Source organism: Carya illinoinensis, chromosome 1 (genome assembly GCF_018687715.1).
Source record: "Carya illinoinensis cultivar Pawnee chromosome 1, C.illinoinensisPawnee_v1, whole genome shotgun sequence".
Taxonomy (NCBI): domain Eukaryota; kingdom Viridiplantae; phylum Streptophyta; class Magnoliopsida; order Fagales; family Juglandaceae; genus Carya; species Carya illinoinensis.
This window is the reverse complement of record NC_056752.1, coordinates 35,538,425-35,560,166: the sequence shown is the minus strand read 5'-3', so window position 1 is coordinate 35,560,166 and position 21,742 is coordinate 35,538,425. Positions and strand designations below refer to the sequence as shown.

Genomic DNA, 21,742 nt, shown 5'->3' with positions numbered 1-21,742 from the left:
AAAAAAAAATTAAAAATAGATTCTAAACTTTTTCGAAGCAACTGTATAGTATTTATGTATTTTACTACAAAAGTCTCTCGCGACTATGTGTAGCATTATTCATATAAATAAATACTACATCACAAGTCATCGATTTTATTTCAAAATTATACTGAGCCACCTTCCTTCAGGTTTGGAAATTGTAAGCTCTAGTTTAGAAATGCGCATGTTTTCTGGTGCTAAAAAGTCCAATAAATCTTGGATGTCACATGATATTAATGGCTTGGATCACACGTTGCCGGTTTAAAAAATATTAAAAATTCATCCTCTCGTTGGATACAGAATCATTCACGTGGCCTGCTGTTTTCATTACAAACTCATTAATACTCCCTCCACTTCAATATCTCGTCGCATGTTATTTGTCATAGGAAAAATGGTATTCTCATAAGTAAACAATACAATCACTATAAGACATATATAAATATAAAGAGATGAGGGTAATACATCATGTATGTCGCTTCCCTTCACATACATCACAAACTGTAAAGCCAACGCCCTCGCAATATGGACACTTCATTCCCTCGTCTACCCATTCCAGAAACTGCATCATAGAATTTGATCTTAAGATATTGAAGTCTCTGATAATGCTGGATGTTATCAGATAAGAAAGAATAATAATAATATTGGTTCAATATTTGGCTCAGTAATCCTCTTACCTGTGGTTCGATATTTGGCTCGCCTGTTCCATCACATTCTGCAAAAGAGAATTCCCAAGTCAAACAACCTTGGGGTTCAAATTTGTAACTTTTGTTCATGTAAGCAGGGGCAAACTTCAAAAGAAGTGTCTTTAATGGCATTTCATATGTACATGACCGGATTGTTTCTTCAACTCATTTTGTGAGTAAATCCCAAATACATGACCCCACCCCTCATAACCACATTATCAAAGTAATCTTAGTATGGAATCCAACCCAAGATGTCTCAATCTACAACTCATTCCAAACTCTCCCTTTTGATCACTAGGCCGCACGTGACAGGTTGTGGGAAAAAAAATATAATAACTGTTTGCTTCCAATATTTTCAAGTAGATTATAGCTTTTAATCCTGGTATAGAGGGAAGAAAAGGTTGTAGATATCATACTCTCACCAAATAGATACCGTCTCTAATAGTTCTGTCCCACCTTTTCACCCCCCCCCCCCCCCCCCCCCCCCCCCCCCTCCTCCTCTTCCTTCTCTCTCTCTCTCTCTCTTTTCTCTCAAAAAAAGAGAAAAGAGATGAGATGAGATAAGATTTTCCTACAGACCAGATGGCCTAGACACTGATTTAGTCAACGACACATACATGTTGAGATGATAATCATCCACAGGTAAGTGTCTCCACAATTTTAAATTTTAAGTTTCCGACAATTGACCTTTCATCATTTTCAAACTTGAAGATTCTCCATTGGTCTATATATATATATTAAGCATAAGTTATCAACTAATGACTATACTAGTCATAAAATATCACTTTTGACCCAAAAAAGTCTTTAAGGAAATTTGCTCAGCTAATGAATCTGCTGTTAATTTGGGATTTATAGATGGACAAGGAGCACCTTCACAGTATTTTCATTGTCAAACCTCTGTATTTTTCCAGAAGAAAAAGATTTTTCTATCTATGGAGACTTCAACTGGGCAGTGACAAACATGTACCTGAGCACAATAAGCGACCCTCACCACGACAGGTAAGGCACTTTGTTGTGGCATCTTTTGTCTTGGTATTACCAACTTGTTTGTTCCTGCCAGCTATTCTAGAGGGTTCTTCCCATCGGTTCTCTCCTAAGAGAAAAACTCGGTGTTGGGATACCTCTACTTCTGTAACACTTTCTTCATTCACAACTTTCTGCTGAAACTCTGAAACTTCAGTTATAGCATCCGGAGCTCCATTTGCACCTACCTGAAAATCAGCAGGATCCTTGACTATAAATAGAAATCTGATCACAAATTCATGATATGCACTTTGATTCCCTACTAATACAATATGGGCACAACAACATCTTTGCACGCAAGAAAGTTCAGAAAACATAGATGAAAAAAAAAAAGTAAAAATGATAAGTGTTTGTCATTAGCAACTTGCTCAGGTTAATAATCAATAGATGTAACCCGCCAGTCACTAATCTACTCATCATGCCACCATCACTATGAAATATACCAAAAGGAGAGAGAGAGAGAGAGAGAGAGAGAGAGAGAGAGAGAGAGAGAGAGAGAGAGAGAGAGAGAGAGAGTGGGGGCAGGCATTCAGGAAGATTACTCCAAGATAGGGAATATGTTTTTGCACATTTTGGGCCCCTATGCCAAATTCAGAGCATTATTCCCTTCCAATTCCCATATGGTTTCAGCATCAATTTTTTATTAAGCCAGCCAATGCTAAAAACTGGGAAGTACAGTTCTATATCAACCTCCAGCAAAGAAAACACAAAATAAAAGGTAGTTGAAAGGCAGTCCTTTATCTACATGTGCTACCATGCCATCTTCAATGTCGGTTAAATTGTGAAACCACAACATGCAGCTTGTGTATTCCCACCAGCCTGCTACCTGAATCATCCCAACAGTTCAAATATGCATTCTTTTATGTGGATCCCCAAGTATATGGGCACAAGAAGAACTATATACTTTTCAGAAAGACATTAGTGCCAAATGTGGCAATTTAATGAGGACTCAGCCAACATGGTGCCTTAAGAGAAGCACAATAGTAAAGTATCACATCAATAGAGATCTCAACATACCTTTGGTGAAACAGATACATTGCTGCCCTTCTGATCTGCATCTATGTTTGAACGAGCACCAACAATTTGTTGCTCCGTAAATAACCTTTCAAGAAGCTCTGCAGTCATTATCCCATCTTCAGTGGCACCTAGTGTGGACTGTGAAACAGTACCACACATTATCAAAATCATAAGTGAGAATAGAAAGACAGCATGCAAAGGAACTATAAAGTCATTTACATGTTGGACATTCTACTAGGGAAACTTTATCTAATCCTAGACGACTCCGCAGCTTTTTTGTTTATGTAAGTTGCATATTATGACAATTTGCAACTTACTTGCCAAGTCTTGACTGCACGTTCTGTCCCACTTGAGAAACTTGAATATTCCATGTCTTCCTCACCCGAGTAAAACCCCAATTTTTGTAATGCCTCCTGTAATACTCATAAGTCAGAACACAAGATATGCTCTTTCAGTTTTAGTAATACAAGTGAGTTGTAACAGCATGGGGCTAGATGTAGAACTAGAAGAACTGCAGAAAACCCAGCATGAAGCATTACAACTCGATTTTTTCCCTGCATCAAACAACCCAGAATTTGAAATACAAATTTATATGGTTTGGAGATTTAATGTGCACAGCGAACGGTTCTGGTTTTCCGAACTCCCTTCTTCAATTGAGATTGGACTCTTTCTGTACATTTTCTACTTGCTAATGCATTACAGTTTTTTATTTTACATCCAGTATAACTAAAACAATCTGTAGCATTTGTCTTTCTAAATTAAGAAGGAGGCAACTTTAGTAACATCAATTATTCATCTGTCACCAGTTTGCACCAAGTAGCCAAGGATCCGGATTTAAAGATACTACCATCTTTCAACAAAGGGATCTTGATTTCTGGCAACTTACGTTTTCTTTTCTTGAAAAGTAACTTCTGGCACCTTAATTCACCTTGCAATATTCGTATTTGACAAAAGGAACAAAAATATAAAAGTGAAATGGGAATTTAATTTGACAATGCCTAGCACAGTATTAGGTGCCAAAGAATATTTTCATATATGCCAATTACATACAAGCCAAGGCCATGGAATAGATTTTTTAAGATAATTCAAGGCCTTAGCTTAGTTGACAAAGCATTGGGGTGGCTTTTTAGCAAAAAAATACATGTAACATCAGTCTAATTCGGCAATATATGTATTTGACTACTTGCCTCTTATAGGGCACAACTCACCATGAATGTTTTCGAATTATAATCAACTTAGTTAGTCCACTTACTTGTTCTTCAAGTATAACAACCTCATCACAATACACCATGACTGTTCTCGAATTATAATCAATTTAGTTGGTCCATTTATTGGTTCTTCAAGTATAACAGCCTCATGTAGTTATGGCATGGCGGTTGTTTAACTCTTCCTTAGAATCCTTACTTTGACATGCGCTATTGACGTTAATGTGCTTGTTACTTCAGACATCTCTTTTTCACAAAAAAAGAAAACTATAATCGCAAAAAATAAAAAGTATATACATCTATAAACACACACAAAACATAGCACAAAACACAAAACTCGCCTTGTAATTTCATAGTAGGAATGATTGCAAGCAGACCTGCAACGCTCGAACCTCATCTCCTTCGGATCCCTTCCTCAGCGTCCTTCTCCTCTTCTTTGCTACGTCCTCCGAAACCCTGACCACCTCCTTATCCACCACCACCACCTCTTTCTCCTTCAGATCCTCCTCCAACAACACCATCGGGCTCGCACTCGAGCTGCTCTCCGCGATTAGACCTTTCTCCTTCAGCAGCTGCAACAACCCCGCGATACTCGAGATAGTTTCAGACACAGAAGCCCCTCCTCCTAGCGCAGAGTTCTGGTGCTCAAGGTCTTGAATTCTGAGCTTGAGTTCAGCGATTTGGCAGAGCAGGGAGTCGCGCTCGCCTGCCCAACGCTGTTCCTCGCGGAGCCAACGTTGCTCCTCGCGAAGCCAGCGCTGCTCCTCGCGGAGCCATCGGATCTCTTCGCGATCATAGTCAGAGTGGTTGGCGGAGCGGCAAACGTGAGATTTGAAGAGCGAAAGCGAAGATAGTTTAGGAAATGGGAAGAGGAGAGTTGTGTGGGGAAGAGCAAACGGTTTGAAGTGAAGACTGGGGTTCAGAGGGAGTGCGAGAGAGGAATACATGGAAATGTGAGTGAGAAGAAAAGAAGAGAAGAAGTGGATAATTTTAGTTTATTGCGGGAGATATAGATATGAGGGAATTTTAGTTTTGATGGGGGAAGGGCCAAGGCGGGTGTTTGAACCACGTGTTTGGTACCAGGTGGCGGGAAGCTAACCTATTATGAGGCTGAGCTAATCGACCTCGCATTGCAAACCTCTTTCTCGTTTTTGGCTGTTCCGATTTTGTTTGAAGATAAATTTTTTAGCGAATAAAAATTTATACAAAAATAAATTTAATGAAATATATTAAACATATCACATAAAATTACGTCACTTTCAGCTGTGCTCTTATACCCCCATTCATTCATAATGTATCATTTTCAATTCATTTTTAAAACATATATAGCTCGTATAAAATATATATAAAAATATATTCATGAAGGTCTACATTATTAATAGTATTGTGAGGATATTCAAAGTAAATGATACATTATGAAAATTGTGTATGAAATAAGAGAATATCTTCCCGCAGGTACATCCTATTTACTCCAAACAACGACATCAAATAAAAGCATGACACGTAAACCCCACATCCTCTCAACGGTAGACCGCGCTGCAGAGGAAGAAAAAAGTTTTTCTCTCACTTTTGTCCTCTCACTCTCTCCTTCCAAGCTTCGTATAATGTCCACCGACCTCTCTCAATCTCCTGACCTTTTCTTCTCCCTCCCTCAATCTCAGGTCTTTTTCCTCTCTACAGTTTCTTACCACAATCTTAGCCATTTAAAACAGATTAAATCAACCAATTCCTTCTCGCTTTTTTATCTCTCAGATGCAAGATGGTTGCTACTGGTTTGATTTTTCTTCCTTACGTTTCTCATGCTTCCTTCAATGCTTTCCCATGAGTAAAAAATAAAGTTGGCTTTTCCTGTTGAGAAATATTTGGGAAATGATTTTTAACAAAAATTATGTTTTTTTTTTTTTTGCTGTTTTCTTTCTTTAATCTTCTGTAATCTTGATGAATGCTAATGTTTGGTGAAGGTTGTATGAGGGGGAAATTTGTTTGGGTGTTTTGGCGGGGTGGGTTCAGGCAAATGTGAAGGTTGTAGATAGCTTGACTTGTCCAGTATCAGCTCTAAAACGTTCTGATCTCTATAGTAAGCGTTGTAAGGGTTTTTTGTATATACATCGATTTCATTAAGCATCAGATCATAATTATCAGTTAAACAAAGCTGAAATTTACCCTGCTGGTAATTGCTTTCGGATCGACTAGACAAAATGTTGTTCCCAACATCGAATACTTGGGCTCGTAAAATGCTGTTGGTCGGATTCTTGAAGCTCTCCCATACGATGCTTGAGGTTGTGCTTGTTATCATCAAGTTTCCAGTGTCAAGCATGGCCCGTGCGATATCGGAACATTTCCAGTGTCGTCGGAACCCCACAAGTACAACCCATCTGATTTTGTGATCACAAAAGCTGTCCAGCGGTGGTTAGCTTCATGATTGAATCTCGGTCCGTCGGGTGATCTCTGTTTGCAGACCAAACTATGGTTTTTTCTGGTATCTTAGCAAACCAGATTTCGAGAAGGAACTGGTCTTCTTAACCTGGAAGGCTGCGGAATCCAAATGCAGAATAAAGAAATATTAACTCTCACTGTATTCCTAGGCACAGTGCAGGAGTTTAATATAAGGTAGGTGCAGTGCATGACTTTTACATGAGGGAGTCTGATGTGTCAAAATATTATTAGCTGCCGTTAAACTCACAATGTAGGAACTTCCGTCCAGAAGAGGCTCTGATGAAATAAACGGATGAATTGGGTCCACTCGTGACATAATTATCAGATAGATCAATCATATTTGTGTGAGATTGATTCAGGTTTAATTATACTGGACTCTAACCCTAGTATCATTCATATCGCATTTATGGGTCATGTCAAAGATTACCAACCCCATATCCAAGCATAACATCTATACCTCTCTGTTCTGTTACCAACCTGGCTCATAAGAAAAAAGCTCAAATGCTAAATATTTTCTTCCAATAAACTCAAGTCATGGGCACCACACAAACCTACCACTAATTTATAACAAAATTAGAAGCAATGCCTCCCTATCACATATTTTATCTAATTAAATTCAAATAGAATAACCATAATTGTCGGTTCTAGTTTTATAAGAATGTTCACAAATAAGAATTAAAATTAATAAAATAAATAAAAAAGAAAGAGGAATGAAAGAGAGATTGGCTTGACACCCTCAATAATTAAGGAGAAATAAGAAAAGAATCAAACTTGCATTTTCGTTATTCTGAATCTCAGAAACAAGAAAGATGATCCAGAAGATAACCCACCAAGTACACATCGACTCACCATCTCCATCTACCTAAATGCACATCATCATAGAATTCTCATCTGTCCTCCTCCCACCCCATGCTGCCCTGTACCATTTTTTTTTTTGGCTACAAACCCCTATTTCATTGATCTAGCCGCCATGGATAAACCAAGAGATCTTATTAGCTAGAGCAACCTGTTCAATACTGCATAATAACTAAGGAATGGTATCCATAAACTTAAACATGGACATAGGTAACGATGCATCTACAAAACACCCATGTAAAATAGGTTCAGGGAAGACGGCCTAATCAATCATCTCCTTTCCGAGCTTAGTCAAGCTTGACGTTAGAATACAGGAGGGTGTCCCTTGTGATGGGCATATTGAGAAGGAAGTGTACCTGCAGACAAACAAAGGCAGCAAAAATATGATGATCTTGCCACTTAATACACAGTTAAAACATGACAAAATTATCATAGTGAATAGCTTCAATGAGACTGGGTCTTCTACACTCTCCTCCAATGGAAAGCTGCCATGCTAGCTTCCACAAAATACCCAAAAAGCACACTCTCCCGATCCAAACTCCTCTTTAAATAGTAACTTAGAAACAAAATTATTGAATAACATTGACAAAACCAAAAAAAAAAAACTAAGGGTGGTGGAACCACCACTTAAGGAGGTGACCAGCCACCCCAAGAGAGTGGTTCATCCACACAGCCACTCTCATGGGTGGCCAACCCTTTTTTTCGGATGAGGGGTGGGGTCGGTCCCCAAGACACACGCCACGCATGGTGGATCTCCCCAACCTAAAGGAGGATACCGTAAGGTGGCTTTGCCTATGACCCTGCACCTGGTGGATCTCTTCACGCCATGAGGATGGCTGAAGAACCACCTCACGTGAGGTGGTATGCCTACTTGCCTACAACCCTCTGGGGTGGCTGACCATAGGAATGGGTAGTTTGATCCACTCTCTTGGGAATCCTAACTACTGCCCCCATTAAAATTTTTATTCAATATTTTTTTTAAAGAGATGCTTAATATTGAACAAGGATGTCCTTTTTGAATATTCTGTGTGAAGCATAACTCTCCATTGGATAGTGTACATTATTTAAGTTATTATCCTTCGGAATAAATACACTTTGCAGTTGCACCCTCAAACCTTTTTTTTTTTTTTTTTTTTAATTTGGTAAGTAGTTTGCACACTCAAACTATTAGGGGTTTCGCATTTTGCATCCCAAAATACCAAAACTGACACAAGATGCATACAAGAGTAACACCTATTAGAAGAAGTAAGCACAACTTTGATTATTTAAAAAAGACATTCATTCATAACGAAAATAACTAGTTCATTAATTAACAGTGAGCCATTTTTTTTCTCAATTCCATCAAAATTAGAAGAAAAGGAAACCAGAGTTTTTAGCAAAGAGTGTAAGCGCACGCATATCCTAAATTGCATACTGCTTTTCACCAATATTGATTTCAATTCATAGGATCTCCTTGCATATTTTGGGTGATGCCCAAGGAAGTTGTGGATCTCCTTGCATGTTGATGTGGTTTTGAGGCAAGGAAAAGTGTTGCTGCCAGATGGAGAATGATTACCTTGTGTCTAATGTGATATATATGGCTGGAAAGGAATGGAAGATGCTTTGAAGATAAAGAGCATTCTTTTGAAGATCTTCACTATTTTTTCTTTTCTTCTTTGAGTTTGTGGGCTAGGATCTTTGCAAGGAATGATGATAAAGTACTGAATCTATTTCTATCGTAGTTTCCTGCTTTCTAGTGTGTAGTAGGTATTTCCTTTATATACTTTCTATGTACTTGGGCTGTGCCTATGCTTGGTAATAAAATTCTTATTAACCATAAAAAAAAATTTTAATTCGTATAAAGCATGCTGCTAGGTCTCTAGTGCGCACAGATACTGTGTTGCATAGTGCACCAGTCTTGATTTAAAACTTTACTTGTATTAAAAATGCCACTAGGCCTTTATCAATATCCAATCTTACCCCCAAGAGAGTTGAAATGAGAAGAATAATTCCAGTGATCCAGGCAAGAGTCCGTCTAACCAACAACACTTCTGGACCAGTCACATTGAGGGATCCTTCTGTATCGACCAACCAGCGTGCAGATGTCTGAGAAGTATACACCACATTCAACATCTTGCCCGACTCAGTGGTAGATGACCCACTAAAGAAGACAACTCCAACAATTTGACCTGCCATATTATCAATTAGCACTAAGTTAAATGACAATAAAAAAATTAAAAATTCAACCAATTAATTACAAAAGCGTAATCAACAATAAAAATCCCAAGGATGGCTGAAACTTGCTCAAAATCAGTTGATATCTTCCACATAAAAGCAATATATACTTCAAAAGGGAGTAGCATGCATGAAATGTAGGTTTAGGTTCTTAAATTTGTGAAGAACTTTCCCATTCCACTAGTCTGCATCAATAGAGCTTCAAGGAGATTATAGAAACTGAATAAGAAAGTCTAACACATGTGGAGCCCATAATGTAAATTAGGAGTCTTGGTCAAATTAAATTGGTATCACAGCAATGAATAGATACAGCATTGTGGCATGGGAATAGCCACAAAGCTAAATATTTATGAGTATGTAATTTTCAATTAACTAAGATAATTGACCTTGGTATGCTTCTTGGAATGAATCAAACATCTTGGACAGTGTAGCAAGTAATAGACCCACTCCATGCCTAGCAAAACCTTCAGATCCATAATGCTCTTGCAAAGCCTGTTCACACATGAATGATAAAAAAGTTGCAGAAGTTAAAATTAGTAAATTTACAGCATAAGAGAAGCGCACATATCCACATTCGAAGAAAGCATACATATTTAAGATTGTAGAATTAGAATTAACTTTAACCCCACGTTACTTGTCAAAAAGAAACTTTCATCCCATGAATTTAAGATCATACATGTTTCCTTCTTGTACAAAATGCCGGGAAATCCTTTTGTTAAAACTTTTTTTTCTTTCCAAAAAAACAGGTAACTCATAATCTCAAAAGCCTGCTGAAGAAGAAAATCCGAATAACTCAACTTCGAACTTGATCATACTGCATTGGGATACAATGAGTTTCCTATTAACACTGAAAAGCTCAATATTTTAAGCAAATCAGCCAAAGCTTGGTGCTATTTGGCTCGTCCCAAATTGTGAAAAGCATTTCCCAAGAGATATCGTCAATCGGGCTCATCCCAATATGAATCCTATCATTTAATTCCCTAAAATTTCTCCATAAATACAAACAAGTTTTGTTTACGGATTTAGTATTTAATAAGTCAACCAAGTAGGCAATTGAAGCAAGGTAATCCAGGAACCCCAGACCAAATTATATATAAGACAAGAGTGGAAGCCATCAACAATATAGATAAACAAATGGGTTTCATCAAATTTTCCAACTAGGAAAAAGTAACCTATGATGAATGACAAATCCTCTCTTCCTAAAGGGACAAAGGGACACTTCTAATAAGTGAAATGGTACAGCATTGTGCAACGCCCCTCTTTATAAGTGCAACATCGTGTAGCCTTGAAATGGAACTTTCCAAGATCAAGCCTCTTAAATCTAACAACTACAACACGTCACGATAAAGCATCTATAAGGGGCTTGGGTGACAAATGTTTATCTTCAGTAGAAAATGGTAACCATCATGGTTGAAAAATGAATGAGAGTAAGATTACCCAAAGTCTTTAGTGTTCAGTGACTTTTTAACCCTCTTTATTGATCTATCAAGATCTGAAGAAAAATCCTAATAATGGTTATAAAGCAGTTTTTGGTAAAATTCACACAAGTTTCATATTCAAAAATATCTTATGCAGCCCTAAAATATTTTCTAGCAGATCTGGGAATAAAAAAAAATAAGAGCCAGATTCTAACACCAACAAGAGGGAGTACATGAATGCTTATCCTCAACTGTCGATTCAGAGGGAGTTAACGAATTAGTGCTGTTTTTCTGTTTGATTTCATTACTCCTAAAAAGGCAACACAATTTAAAATGGATGCTTATGTTTCCTTTTTTTACGAATTAGTACTGTTTTCCATTTGATTTCATGAATCCTAAAAGATGCTTGTCAAGGACTCGAAGAAATGGCCTATCAAGCCTGTGTCCAAGACCACAAAGCTTAATCCATGTTGGACACTCATATTGATACCATGCAGCAAATTGGCTGGCATAACCTAACATCCATATATCAAAACAAAAAAAGGGGGTATATATACCACCTTAATGCCATCAAAACAGCCCATTATCAACTCAGCTGGACTGTGAGCGCTATCCACCAAATCTTCATGCAACTCTAGTGCCTTTTTGAAATTGCTAATGAGGGACAGAAGACTAACAGTGAATTCTCTGTCTGCTTTCTGAAAATGTTTAAAATTTATTTATTTAAAAAAAAAAACAGAAAACTTGGTTATTAAAGAAAATAACATACAGTACAAATCTAGCAATCATAAAATTAATATACAATAAAAAACAGAACAGAATAAAAAACAATATTAAATCCTGGGTAAACCTTTGACATATGAAGATTCACAGTGGTAGCATCTGCCAAGGGGATGGTTAACTCTCCATTTAATGGCTTCAGTGAATCAGCAACATAAGATCCACCCATCCAAGACGCCTAAACACAAAAGAAAAGTGAAACCTAAGTTTTCAGATGCGAACAAAATGAAAATGCAACATGAAAGAGATAAACGGGGATAGGTGGACGCCTAAACACATAATGAGATAGAAACCTAACTACCTAAGTCTTCAGATGTGAACAAAATGAAACAGAAACATGAAAGAGATAAACAGCATGCAAATGAAATATAGAGAGTGATAATGTCAGTCTTGACTCACGAATTCACCAATTTCTTTGTCAGTATAATCAAGGAAGAGTTCGTCCAGATAAAACACAGAGACTTTATTTTCATCTGTAGCAATTCATACAAGTGATATGTCAGCATCGATTGATAAAATGATCTAGATGCAAAGGATTTTCATCCTTTCAAAATAACTTAGCCAATCATAAATGTTAAAAAATGACCAGGTACCTGGAAGTTGAATGTCAGTAGCTTTCTCCAGACCAAAACTAACCTCTCTCATAGAGGAACTGCTGAACAGCGCATTACCTGAGTTCACCACAAGCTTAGGATCTGCACGTATAAACACATTCAAACAAATACTAGGTGAACAAAATTAGTATAACACAATAATAATTGAGTTAAGTCATCAAAATGCATTTTAAAACCAAGTGCAGAACCTGTCCCTTGGACATCCAGCATAAAAACAGCACGAGGCCTATCAAATGGATTAGGCATGAGGACATCATTTAACTGAAAAAGACAAACACTGTTATAGACCAACCTTTCCAATACCAAAGACACAAGAACATAAAATTTCTATTTTGAATTACTCATAAAATTATTTCAGTAACCTTAGATGAACCAGCGGATGAAAGCGTTGAAGGTGGTAAAAAACCAAGCAAGACTGATACAGCAGCTCCAACTTCTGAGGGCAACATTGAATCAGGCTGTGAAAGTGGAAAAGATGGCACAGATGGTGAGAAGATCATATTTGATGTTGTTGGGGGGGGGTGAGGGGGTGGTTTGTGGTGACCAATGCATTTAAAGATCGGATCATATACAACCCTAGTCCAGAGTTCAGGTTACAATATAAAATTACTCTTCCCAATTGTGTTTGTATAGACCAATTGATCATCGATAACAAACGAATACTCAACAATGTTCTGTGCCACAATGATCAGAAATGAAATTGATACCCTCAAATCATCCCATTAACACCACTAAAATCAAACTAAGTACAGGTCCAACTATCCGAGTTCGTTTCAATATTACATTTATAGCTCTTTATAACAGTAGCTAGACCCGAAATGCATCTAAATAAAAACTGCCTGCGAATACATGCATTTCGAGTTATTCAGACAAAGATTCAAACTAAAGTTTCTATTACCAATGTTACAGTTCCTCAGAAACCGGAAAATAGAAACCGATATAGCTAAAAGATGAACACAATGTCCCACAACAGAAAATACTGATCTAAATTAATTAATCAACGAATCGGGGAAAATAAAGGATATTAATTATAGGAGTTACCTCAACGACATCGTTAGATGATCGAGTGCGAAGAAATTGACGAGCGGAGCTATCGATGAAGAAAACGGAACCAGTACCTTCAGCCTGGATCGAAAGCAAAGCAACATAAACAGAGAATTATCAGATCCAAAGCCATACCTTGGGTACATACTTCAGAGAATTATATATGGGTGTATTTTAGGTTGAGAGAAAGGAAGAGGAAGATAACAAACCCTAGCTTGAGAGCAGAGAAGCGAGGAGAGGATAAGCAGGAAGAACATGCTTCGAATGAGAAAATCCATTTTGGGGGGAGAGAGAGAGAGAGAGAGGGGGGGGGGGTGTTCTGGTTGTTTTAGGAGGACAAAGCAGCGATGGGTGGAAGTTTCGTTACCAATTGAGAAGGGAAGCCGACGTCGTTTAGATAAAACGACAAAGTTTTATTTTAACTGAGGCCATGGGTGTCAAGTCATTCAAAAGTGATCATCCAGCTGTTGGCCCAACAAACATGGGCCTAATTCTCAGAAAATTGCAAAAAGAAAGCAACCACACAATTTGGGCTTGATTGGTTTTGTACCCAATTTTTAAAAAAAATGTACAAAAAAGTTTACGTATATCGTAATATAATGTGATCATCTTAAAACTTTTTTATTATAAAATAAATTTGACATGTTATCTTGGCTTAGTTATTTATCAAATATCAAATTATCTCATTTAATTATTATAATTTTTTTAAATTTTTATATAAAATATAATAAATAATTCAATTTTTTCAAAAAAAAATTACACCCCTCATTCTACTTATAAATTTTTTTTTAAATTTTAAAATAAAATTATCTTATAATAAAATTTTATTTAAATTTTAATAAAATATTTTATCTTATTTTATTAGAATTGTATACCTAAACAAAGTTGTGTAAAATTTTTTGAATAAGATTTGTACGTAGACCTAACACTTCTCATCTTTTTATTTATTTATTATTTTGATTTTTGGGTCGGAAAAGTTTTTGAATTGGGGAATATGGGTGTATAATAATCCAAATTTTGGCCCATTAAAATCTGCACCTATTTTTCAGAAAATTGAAAAAAGAAAAAACCACAATAATTTGGGCTTGTTTGGTTTTGTACCAAACTTTCAAAAAAATCGTTTGATCTAAATAAAAATCTTGGGTAAAGAGGTTTACAAATTGGCGCAATTTTCTAATAAATTGAAAAACTCTTTTTATTATAAAATAGATTTGACGTATTATATTAAGTGTGTGATTAGTGTATAAATTTTTTGAATAAAATTTCTATGTAGACTTAACACATCTCAACGTTTTAATTTTAAGTTTTAATTAAGACAAATCATATGCATCATTTATGCGCGCTACAACAAAAACTGCATTTTGCCATAGACGATGCTAGGTGGAAAAAACCCATATTAGGTGAAAAATACATATTTCTAACCAAATCCACTCGTAGGAGGAAGGGGTATAAATCGGTCAAGTCTGGTCTAATCCAAGAGAGTTATGGATTTTTGATCCATCATTTTCCTTGAATCGGACCGAATATCCATAGGGACTAGACCAAATCGGTAGCTATTGGTCCAGTCCAGTCGGATCAATTCGGCCCAATTTTTTCTTTTTCTTTTTCTTAAATAAATTAATAAAAAATTATTTAAATTACTAAATTAAAATGAAATTAATTATTAATGTAGATTATGTAACTAACTCATTAAAAAAATATTTTATACGATCAATGCTAATAAATTAGTTGAAAATTTCATTATTAACTTATATAATTACTATATAAAAATAATATATTAAATTACTAAAAATATTTTTAAAATATACAGGATTTTGGTCCATAATTTATGATCTTGGTCTACAATTTATGAGATCGAGATTGACCGGTCTAAAGTTTGGTAAAGTCCGATCAGTTTTTTCAATCCCAATCGACTAGGTTACACCCATAGTAGGAGAATAACTCTTCGTAAAAAGTAATATTTTCCACAAATTGGACTTTGACAAATATTTCTATTACTGGGGTTGTGTTAATGGAAAACGGTATATAGATTCGTGGAAACTATATTTTTAGTTGGTCAACATTCGTGGGTAATGATGATTAATTTCAAGAATTTTACTACCTACAAACAAAGTTGCGAACTAATCTATATACCATACTGATTCCTTCATATTCAAAATTTAAATTAGCACTGCTTTTAATAAAATCTAATTTTTAACCAATCACATTAGATTGATGCATATATTAATACACAATTGTGCTTACAATTAGATTTTTCCTTATTTCAATAAGCATGTAATTGTCATTGATTATTTTTGACACATTTTGTTAGGGGGAAATAAGCTTTTGCTGCGAGTAGTTGTGGCCACAATGGTTAATGTCCCAACTTTTTCGCATGAATGGTAGTTCTCGGTAATGCCAAAATGCGTAGTGGCATTGTTTATGAATTGAAGCCACAGGAAATAACAATTTGGAAAAGTAGACGACTTGTAACGGTCGAATTTCCTTTTTTTTGTACAAAATTTTTTTTTTCTACTGATCAAACTTGTCAACAATTCTATAATTTTTTATGTGCTTTTAATTGTCAAATTATAATACTTTTATGCCTTTTCTCACTGCCCACAACCATTAGCAATTGCTTCCATGGATAATATATCAATTCGGCCTCTTGAATCATGGGTGAGCACAGTCCGGTCTGATATGGGGGTTGATGGACCGAAATTTTCGGTCCATTATTTTCCCCTTACTGAACTGGACATTCCTAGGTCGTTGGTCTAGTCCGGTCCATTCGTTCCAACATTTTTATAATTGATTAATAAAAATATTTATTTAAAATAATAAATTAAAATTAATTGACTTATTAAATAAAAATTACATAATAAATTATACAATTATTAATATATACTAATACTATATATTATAGTTATACATTAAAGAATATAATAATACATTAATATAAATATATATATAGTTATAGACTTAATACCAATACTATAACTAATAACTATACTAGTAGTATTACTAATATTTTATATGTTAGTGATAAATTGGTAATACTATATTAAATAATATTCTATGTAGTTATATTGATTTAATACTAACATATTAAGTTAACTATACTAATAATATCATACATTTATACATATACTATAATTTAAACTATAACTCTTATAATATATTAATATATTAGTACTATATATTATAGTTATACATTAAAAAATATAATTCTTATGTAATATTGTTCGGTCCGGAGTGAAAAATCTTTGGACCGGAATCGGACTAAATGAAATCCGTCCTATAAAAATTGGACCGAACCGAATCCAATTAGGTCTAGTTTGGTCGGTTTGTCCTGTTCAAACCAATCGAATCTCACCCCTACCCTTGATAGTAATTCTCATGCTAAAGATTGGCTTACTATGTATATCAAACTGAGATAGACATGAAAATAATCGAGATGTCATTCCAAACCAAGAGGGTAATGCTTAAGCACACTTATTGATTGTGGACATACGTCATGTGGAAAAGTGGGAACTACAATAGGGTCAAATACATTATCCATTGTCTTGTTGACAGCATATGCCCCTAACTAAAATCCTACATATTTTTTTTAGTTAGATACACATATCTTGTTTGAAGCATTCCATGATTCTAGAGAGCTCAAACTGTTGTCAGATCATAGCTTCGAACCATTTATAGGTTGATATTAGCTTTTTCTGACGATTTTTGCCTATTACTGGGTTAAAATAGAAGTGAATAATTAATTTCGTCAAAAATGCAGTGAACTAAAAATCGTCAAAAATATTCAAATTCAGCAATTAGTGGGGTTTTGGTAAAGATTTTGAGCATTGGAAAATGCCTATTTTCTTGTAGTAAACCTTATTATAAGCCCATAAATAATGACTCTAGCAAACTATAGTTCCCATACCATATTGATCTAAATAATGGGGCTTAAAAATTAACTTAATACTTGTCACTCTCTTTACACCATTCCTTAAGACATTATCATAAAACACGTGTTAACTATAGTCCCTATGCATACAAGATATAGTTTAAGCTTTAAAATGTCACTGTAACAAACACAGTTCAATAGGAAACTAAGGACAAGCACACAATCTGCAGATTTTGTGTCATATATACAAGACTCTAATTCTTTAAGCAATCCAGCTCACTTTAATCTTACCTAATTCGAAATCTAGCTTCACCACAAACACTTCATCTTGATAATCAAATAACTAGCTACTCATTTTTTGCCTCAACTAAGTAAAAGTATGTTTAACATCAGTTTACCTGCTTTTTACTAAAATGGAGATATTTTCCTTACAACAAATATCAGTTTGGCCATGAATACGCATGACATTTGCTCTATCACAATATCAACTCCTATATTTGTTAAACTTCTCTGGTTGTATTGCATCTTCAATTTTAGAATTCTGCATTAAATCATACATTGAATGTTAAAAGAATGCAAATAACAGAGACCACTTCTTGTAAGCAAATGAAGTGAAGAGATTACACAACATATGTAGAAAAAATATATACCATCGAGATATATGAACTTCACCTCCCACTTCCATAGAACCTCGCACAACGGTGGGCATCCCAACAACCATCATCAAAATATTAACCAAAATCTATTGCTTACCCCCTCTACACTTCCCACATTGTCCAGCAAAAGATTTTTCCCAGTTCATACTTCACACAAAAAACCTAAAAATTTCCAAAATAGGTTTTCAACAATGATGCTTAAGCATCTCCTTGAGTCTCTCTCTGAGAGTCTCTTTGGGACTCCAACTCTGATTGAATCATGTTCAATTGTTTCTCATAATTAATCTGAAAAATCTTTTGTGACGCCCCTGAGTACGAAAATGTGAGAATCGTGACGTCAGAATGGTGACAATACGGGTCACACATCCCAACGAATAGTGCCAAGTATGTGTACATGTAGAAAGTGTATAACAAGGTCACAGTAGATGATTAAAAGTCAGACAACTAAGTACCAGAAATTTAAATACACACATATTAAAATAAAAGCATTTCAAAATATTATATAGTTATCCAGCGAAAATAAAGTAAAGACCAATATTTACATAATCAAAGAGTGATACATAACCCACGAACCAAAGTGACCACGCGTCACTCCCCCGGTGAAGCCGCATCCTCAGGCTCTACATCATCTATATCAAAATCTACGATACAATGAAATGGTACTGCAAGATATGGAATACTGTGAGATTATGAGTCTCAACAAGTAATCAACCAAACAATTCAAGAGATAAAATATATTAATGCATCCAACAAAAATGCATGCACATAACGAAACATGCATGTAACCCAAAACCATTTTTCAAAAATAACCACTTGCATTTTTTCAAAAAATGACCCAATCATAAAATTCACTATTTTTTCAAAAAATTGTTCACATATCAATTTATTAAAAACCACTATTTTTCAAGAAAATGACCCATTAACCAATTAAAACTATAGGCAGGAATCGTAGGTGGGACTCTACTACCATCCATGCTTACCACCATCCCTATCGAGTGCACCGTAGGCCAGAATCATAGGCGAGACTACTTCCATCCCTACAGCTCCCACTGTAAGCGAGAATCGTAGGCGGGACTACTATCATCCCTGTTTACTATCATCCCTATTGCATGCACTGTAAGCGGGAATCACAGGCGGGACTCTACCACCGTCCCTACAGTTCATTTTTTCTCTCTTTCAATTTATCAAAGCATTGTAGGCGGGACTCTACCACGATTCTTTCTTACCACAATCCCTACCGCGTGCACTATAGGCAAGAATCACAGGCGGGACTACCACCATCACTGCTTACAACTATCCCTACAGCTCCCACTATAGATGGAAATCACAGGTGGGATTACCACCATCGCTACTCCATTCACGGTAGCCAGGAATCACAGGTGGGACTCTACCACCGTCCCTGCTTACTACCATTCCTATAGTCTATTTTTCCTCTCTCACAATCCTTACCAATCATTTATCACAAATCAACTCAAATTCCTTTCTCACATGAAAATCCAATTTTTATGTACAATGCATAAATATGCATACCATAATGCAATAAAAATCAATGATGCCAAACACAACATAATACACGCAAACACAATTCATCTCAATAAACAAACAATCCTCAAATTCAACCGACCTCCATACTCCTCGGACTCTAAGCCTGGCACAACCAACCAACTTCAAAAAAGTTGTTAGTACAATAATATAATTTAATCTCAAGAAATTTTTTGAAAAATTACTTAAAGTGCTAAAATATAATTTTTTAAGGATCACAGAGGTGCTAGAGGTGGTGGCACAACAACGTAACAGTGCAAAATGAACAAAGGCCGTGGGTCTCAAAAACCTAATTTTTGAACAGAGACAAACGAAGACTTGGAATGGCTAGGGAAGGGTTTAGGGGTGTTGGTAAAACTAATGTTAGTGGTGGCTGGCCGTGGGTGGTGGTGTACGGAGGAGATCGGCCCACTTTGAGAAAAAAAGGCCTGTTGTGGGAGAGTGAGAGAAAGTGTAGGCTTGGCTAGGGGTGGGGAGGCTAGGGGAGATTTGTCGGGGAGAGGAGAAGCTGATGGCGGTGGCAGACGGTGGCGAAAAGTGGAGAAAACCGTGGGGTTTGTGGGCTTCATGCAAGCGAACGACAGGGAGTTAAGGGTTGAACTTGGTGGAGGAGGATGGACGGCAAGAGAGGAAGCTGCTGTGGTGGTAGTGGTGCTAATGGGTGACACACTGCGGAGTAGAAAAATGCACAAGCCACTCGGGCTACACACAGCCAAAGGAGAGAGAGAGAGAGAGAGAGAGAGAGAGAGAGAGAGAGAGAGAGAGAGAGAGAGAGAGAGAGAGAGAGAGAGAGAGAGAGAGAGAGAGAGAGAGAGTGGAGAAGGAAGGCTGGGGTGGGGGAGGTTGTCAGAGGGTGGTGAAGCTGGTGGGCTGGGTGGTGAGGTCTAGTGGTGGGGGAGGCTGGAAGAAATAGACGGAAGAGAAGAAGAAGGAAGTGTCGCACGCAGGCTAGAAGAAAAAGTGAGGAGAAAAAGAAAAAAAAAAAAGAAAAGAAAGAGAAACGAGAAAAGAAAAAGTGGAAAAAGAGAAAAAGAAAATAAGATCCAGTCTTTTCAATCTAGGTCTCAAGATAGATCCAACGAAAATGATTTCAAAAAGATAAATTTAAATAAAATAATTTAAACGCATTGAATTAGTAAAATAAAATAATAAAATCTAACAATAAACTAATTTAAAATAAAGAACATTTTAAACGATGAACAATAATACTTTGAATTAAATTTCACAACTTAAAATATCATAAAATAATATAACAAAAGTCATATAATTTTTTTTTAAAAGAACCAATAATAAAATAAATGAAATAATAATTTAATTAAAATACACTTAAATACATAGTATCACATCTTTCCTAATAGCTTCCATAGCAAACATTAGTACATCTAACTTAGTCTTGTAAATTTCAGCATTTGTCTTGTTGATTTCATTCTCCTCAGTAAGATGTACAAAATCATTGTTCTTTATAATTGAAGGTGACGGTTCGAGAATGACCGAGTGCCCCAACTCTTGTGCATAGGATCTATGCCTTAAAACCTCTTTGAAAACCTCTTTGAAAACTTCTATATCTGCATCATCAATATCCTCTTGTAGGACTTTCTCATTCAACTTCTTAGCCATAAGATTCTGAATATGAAATACAAATGCTATTAGATTGGACGAATTGCACTTTTAACAAAATAAATTTTAATAACGCTCACATAATTATGTTTAGTTGTAGCATTGATAAATTTATGTGCTTCAAGTGAAAAATAACATTTAAGTAATCCATTTATTACGAGCAAACACTGTTATAAGAGTTAGAGATAAATTAGAATTTTGCTTTCTCTTCTATTAGCCTAACAAAGGACTTTCTCCCACTTGTGTGTTTAACCCTTTGCTTTTGCTTCTTATTTATGTTCCTTTGAGATATATAACCTCATATGTTATAACAAATGGTTGGTACAAGAAAATCAATTTAGGCCAACATCAGAATACCATACAAATATGAAGTCAGAAATCATTTTCAAGTAGATGATAACTGAAATTGTCTTACCTTGAAGGTTCTTCTGGCCCACCTTTGACCTGGCCATTCCCATATTGGTGGGTCAATCAACGATGTCCCACTAGATATCGCCTTAGCATGTGTGCCATATTTTGAGTATACCTTATATAGTTCATAGTGAAATGCGTTGTACCTATCCACAAGTGACATTGTCACGGTTTCATCGTGATTGTGTTTTGTCCAATCTAACACAAAGCCTCCCTAAAATATGCAAAATTATTAGTGCCCATTTAGTATCATCATACAGAACAAATGTATAATTAACTAATTAAACATGAACTTAATTAATTCTATGAACCAGTAAATCCCTATTCTAACATGTTAG

At 35.8% G+C, this 21,742-nt stretch overlaps 2 protein-coding genes across 3 annotated transcripts; both read right to left on the bottom strand.

Annotated features, from left to right (window-relative positions):
- Window positions 1-311: 311 nt before the first annotated feature.
- LOC122316244 (protein disulfide isomerase pTAC5, chloroplastic) lies at window positions 312-4,995 on the bottom strand. The gene is made up of 6 exons (XM_043132777.1): window positions 4,327-4,995; window positions 3,062-3,157; window positions 2,745-2,882; window positions 1,672-1,915; window positions 696-733; window positions 312-580 (listed from the first exon to the last, which is right to left on the bottom strand). Exons 1-6 carry the CDS (start codon window positions 4,894-4,896, stop codon window positions 485-487), a joined length of 1,182 nt encoding a protein of 393 aa, XP_042988711.1. The 5' UTR covers window positions 4,897-4,995; the 3' UTR covers window positions 312-484.
- Window positions 4,996-7,128: 2,133 nt separating this feature from the next.
- On the bottom strand, window positions 7,129-13,663 carry LOC122316250. 2 transcript variants are annotated; one of them, XM_043132782.1, is made up of 11 exons: window positions 13,520-13,663; window positions 13,308-13,391; window positions 12,629-12,724; window positions 12,455-12,527; window positions 12,246-12,347; window positions 12,052-12,125; window positions 11,723-11,830; window positions 11,430-11,570; window positions 9,841-9,946; window positions 9,200-9,408; window positions 7,129-7,596 (listed from the first exon to the last, which is right to left on the bottom strand). In XM_043132782.1, exons 1-11 carry the CDS (start codon window positions 13,586-13,588, stop codon window positions 7,528-7,530), a joined length of 1,131 nt encoding a protein of 376 aa, XP_042988716.1. In that variant the 5' UTR covers window positions 13,589-13,663; the 3' UTR covers window positions 7,129-7,527. The 2 variants fall into 2 exon arrangements, with proteins under 2 accessions (XP_042988716.1, XP_042988722.1); XM_043132788.1 differs by having other exon boundaries at window positions 11,433-11,570.
- Window positions 13,664-21,742: the final 8,079 nt, after the last annotated feature.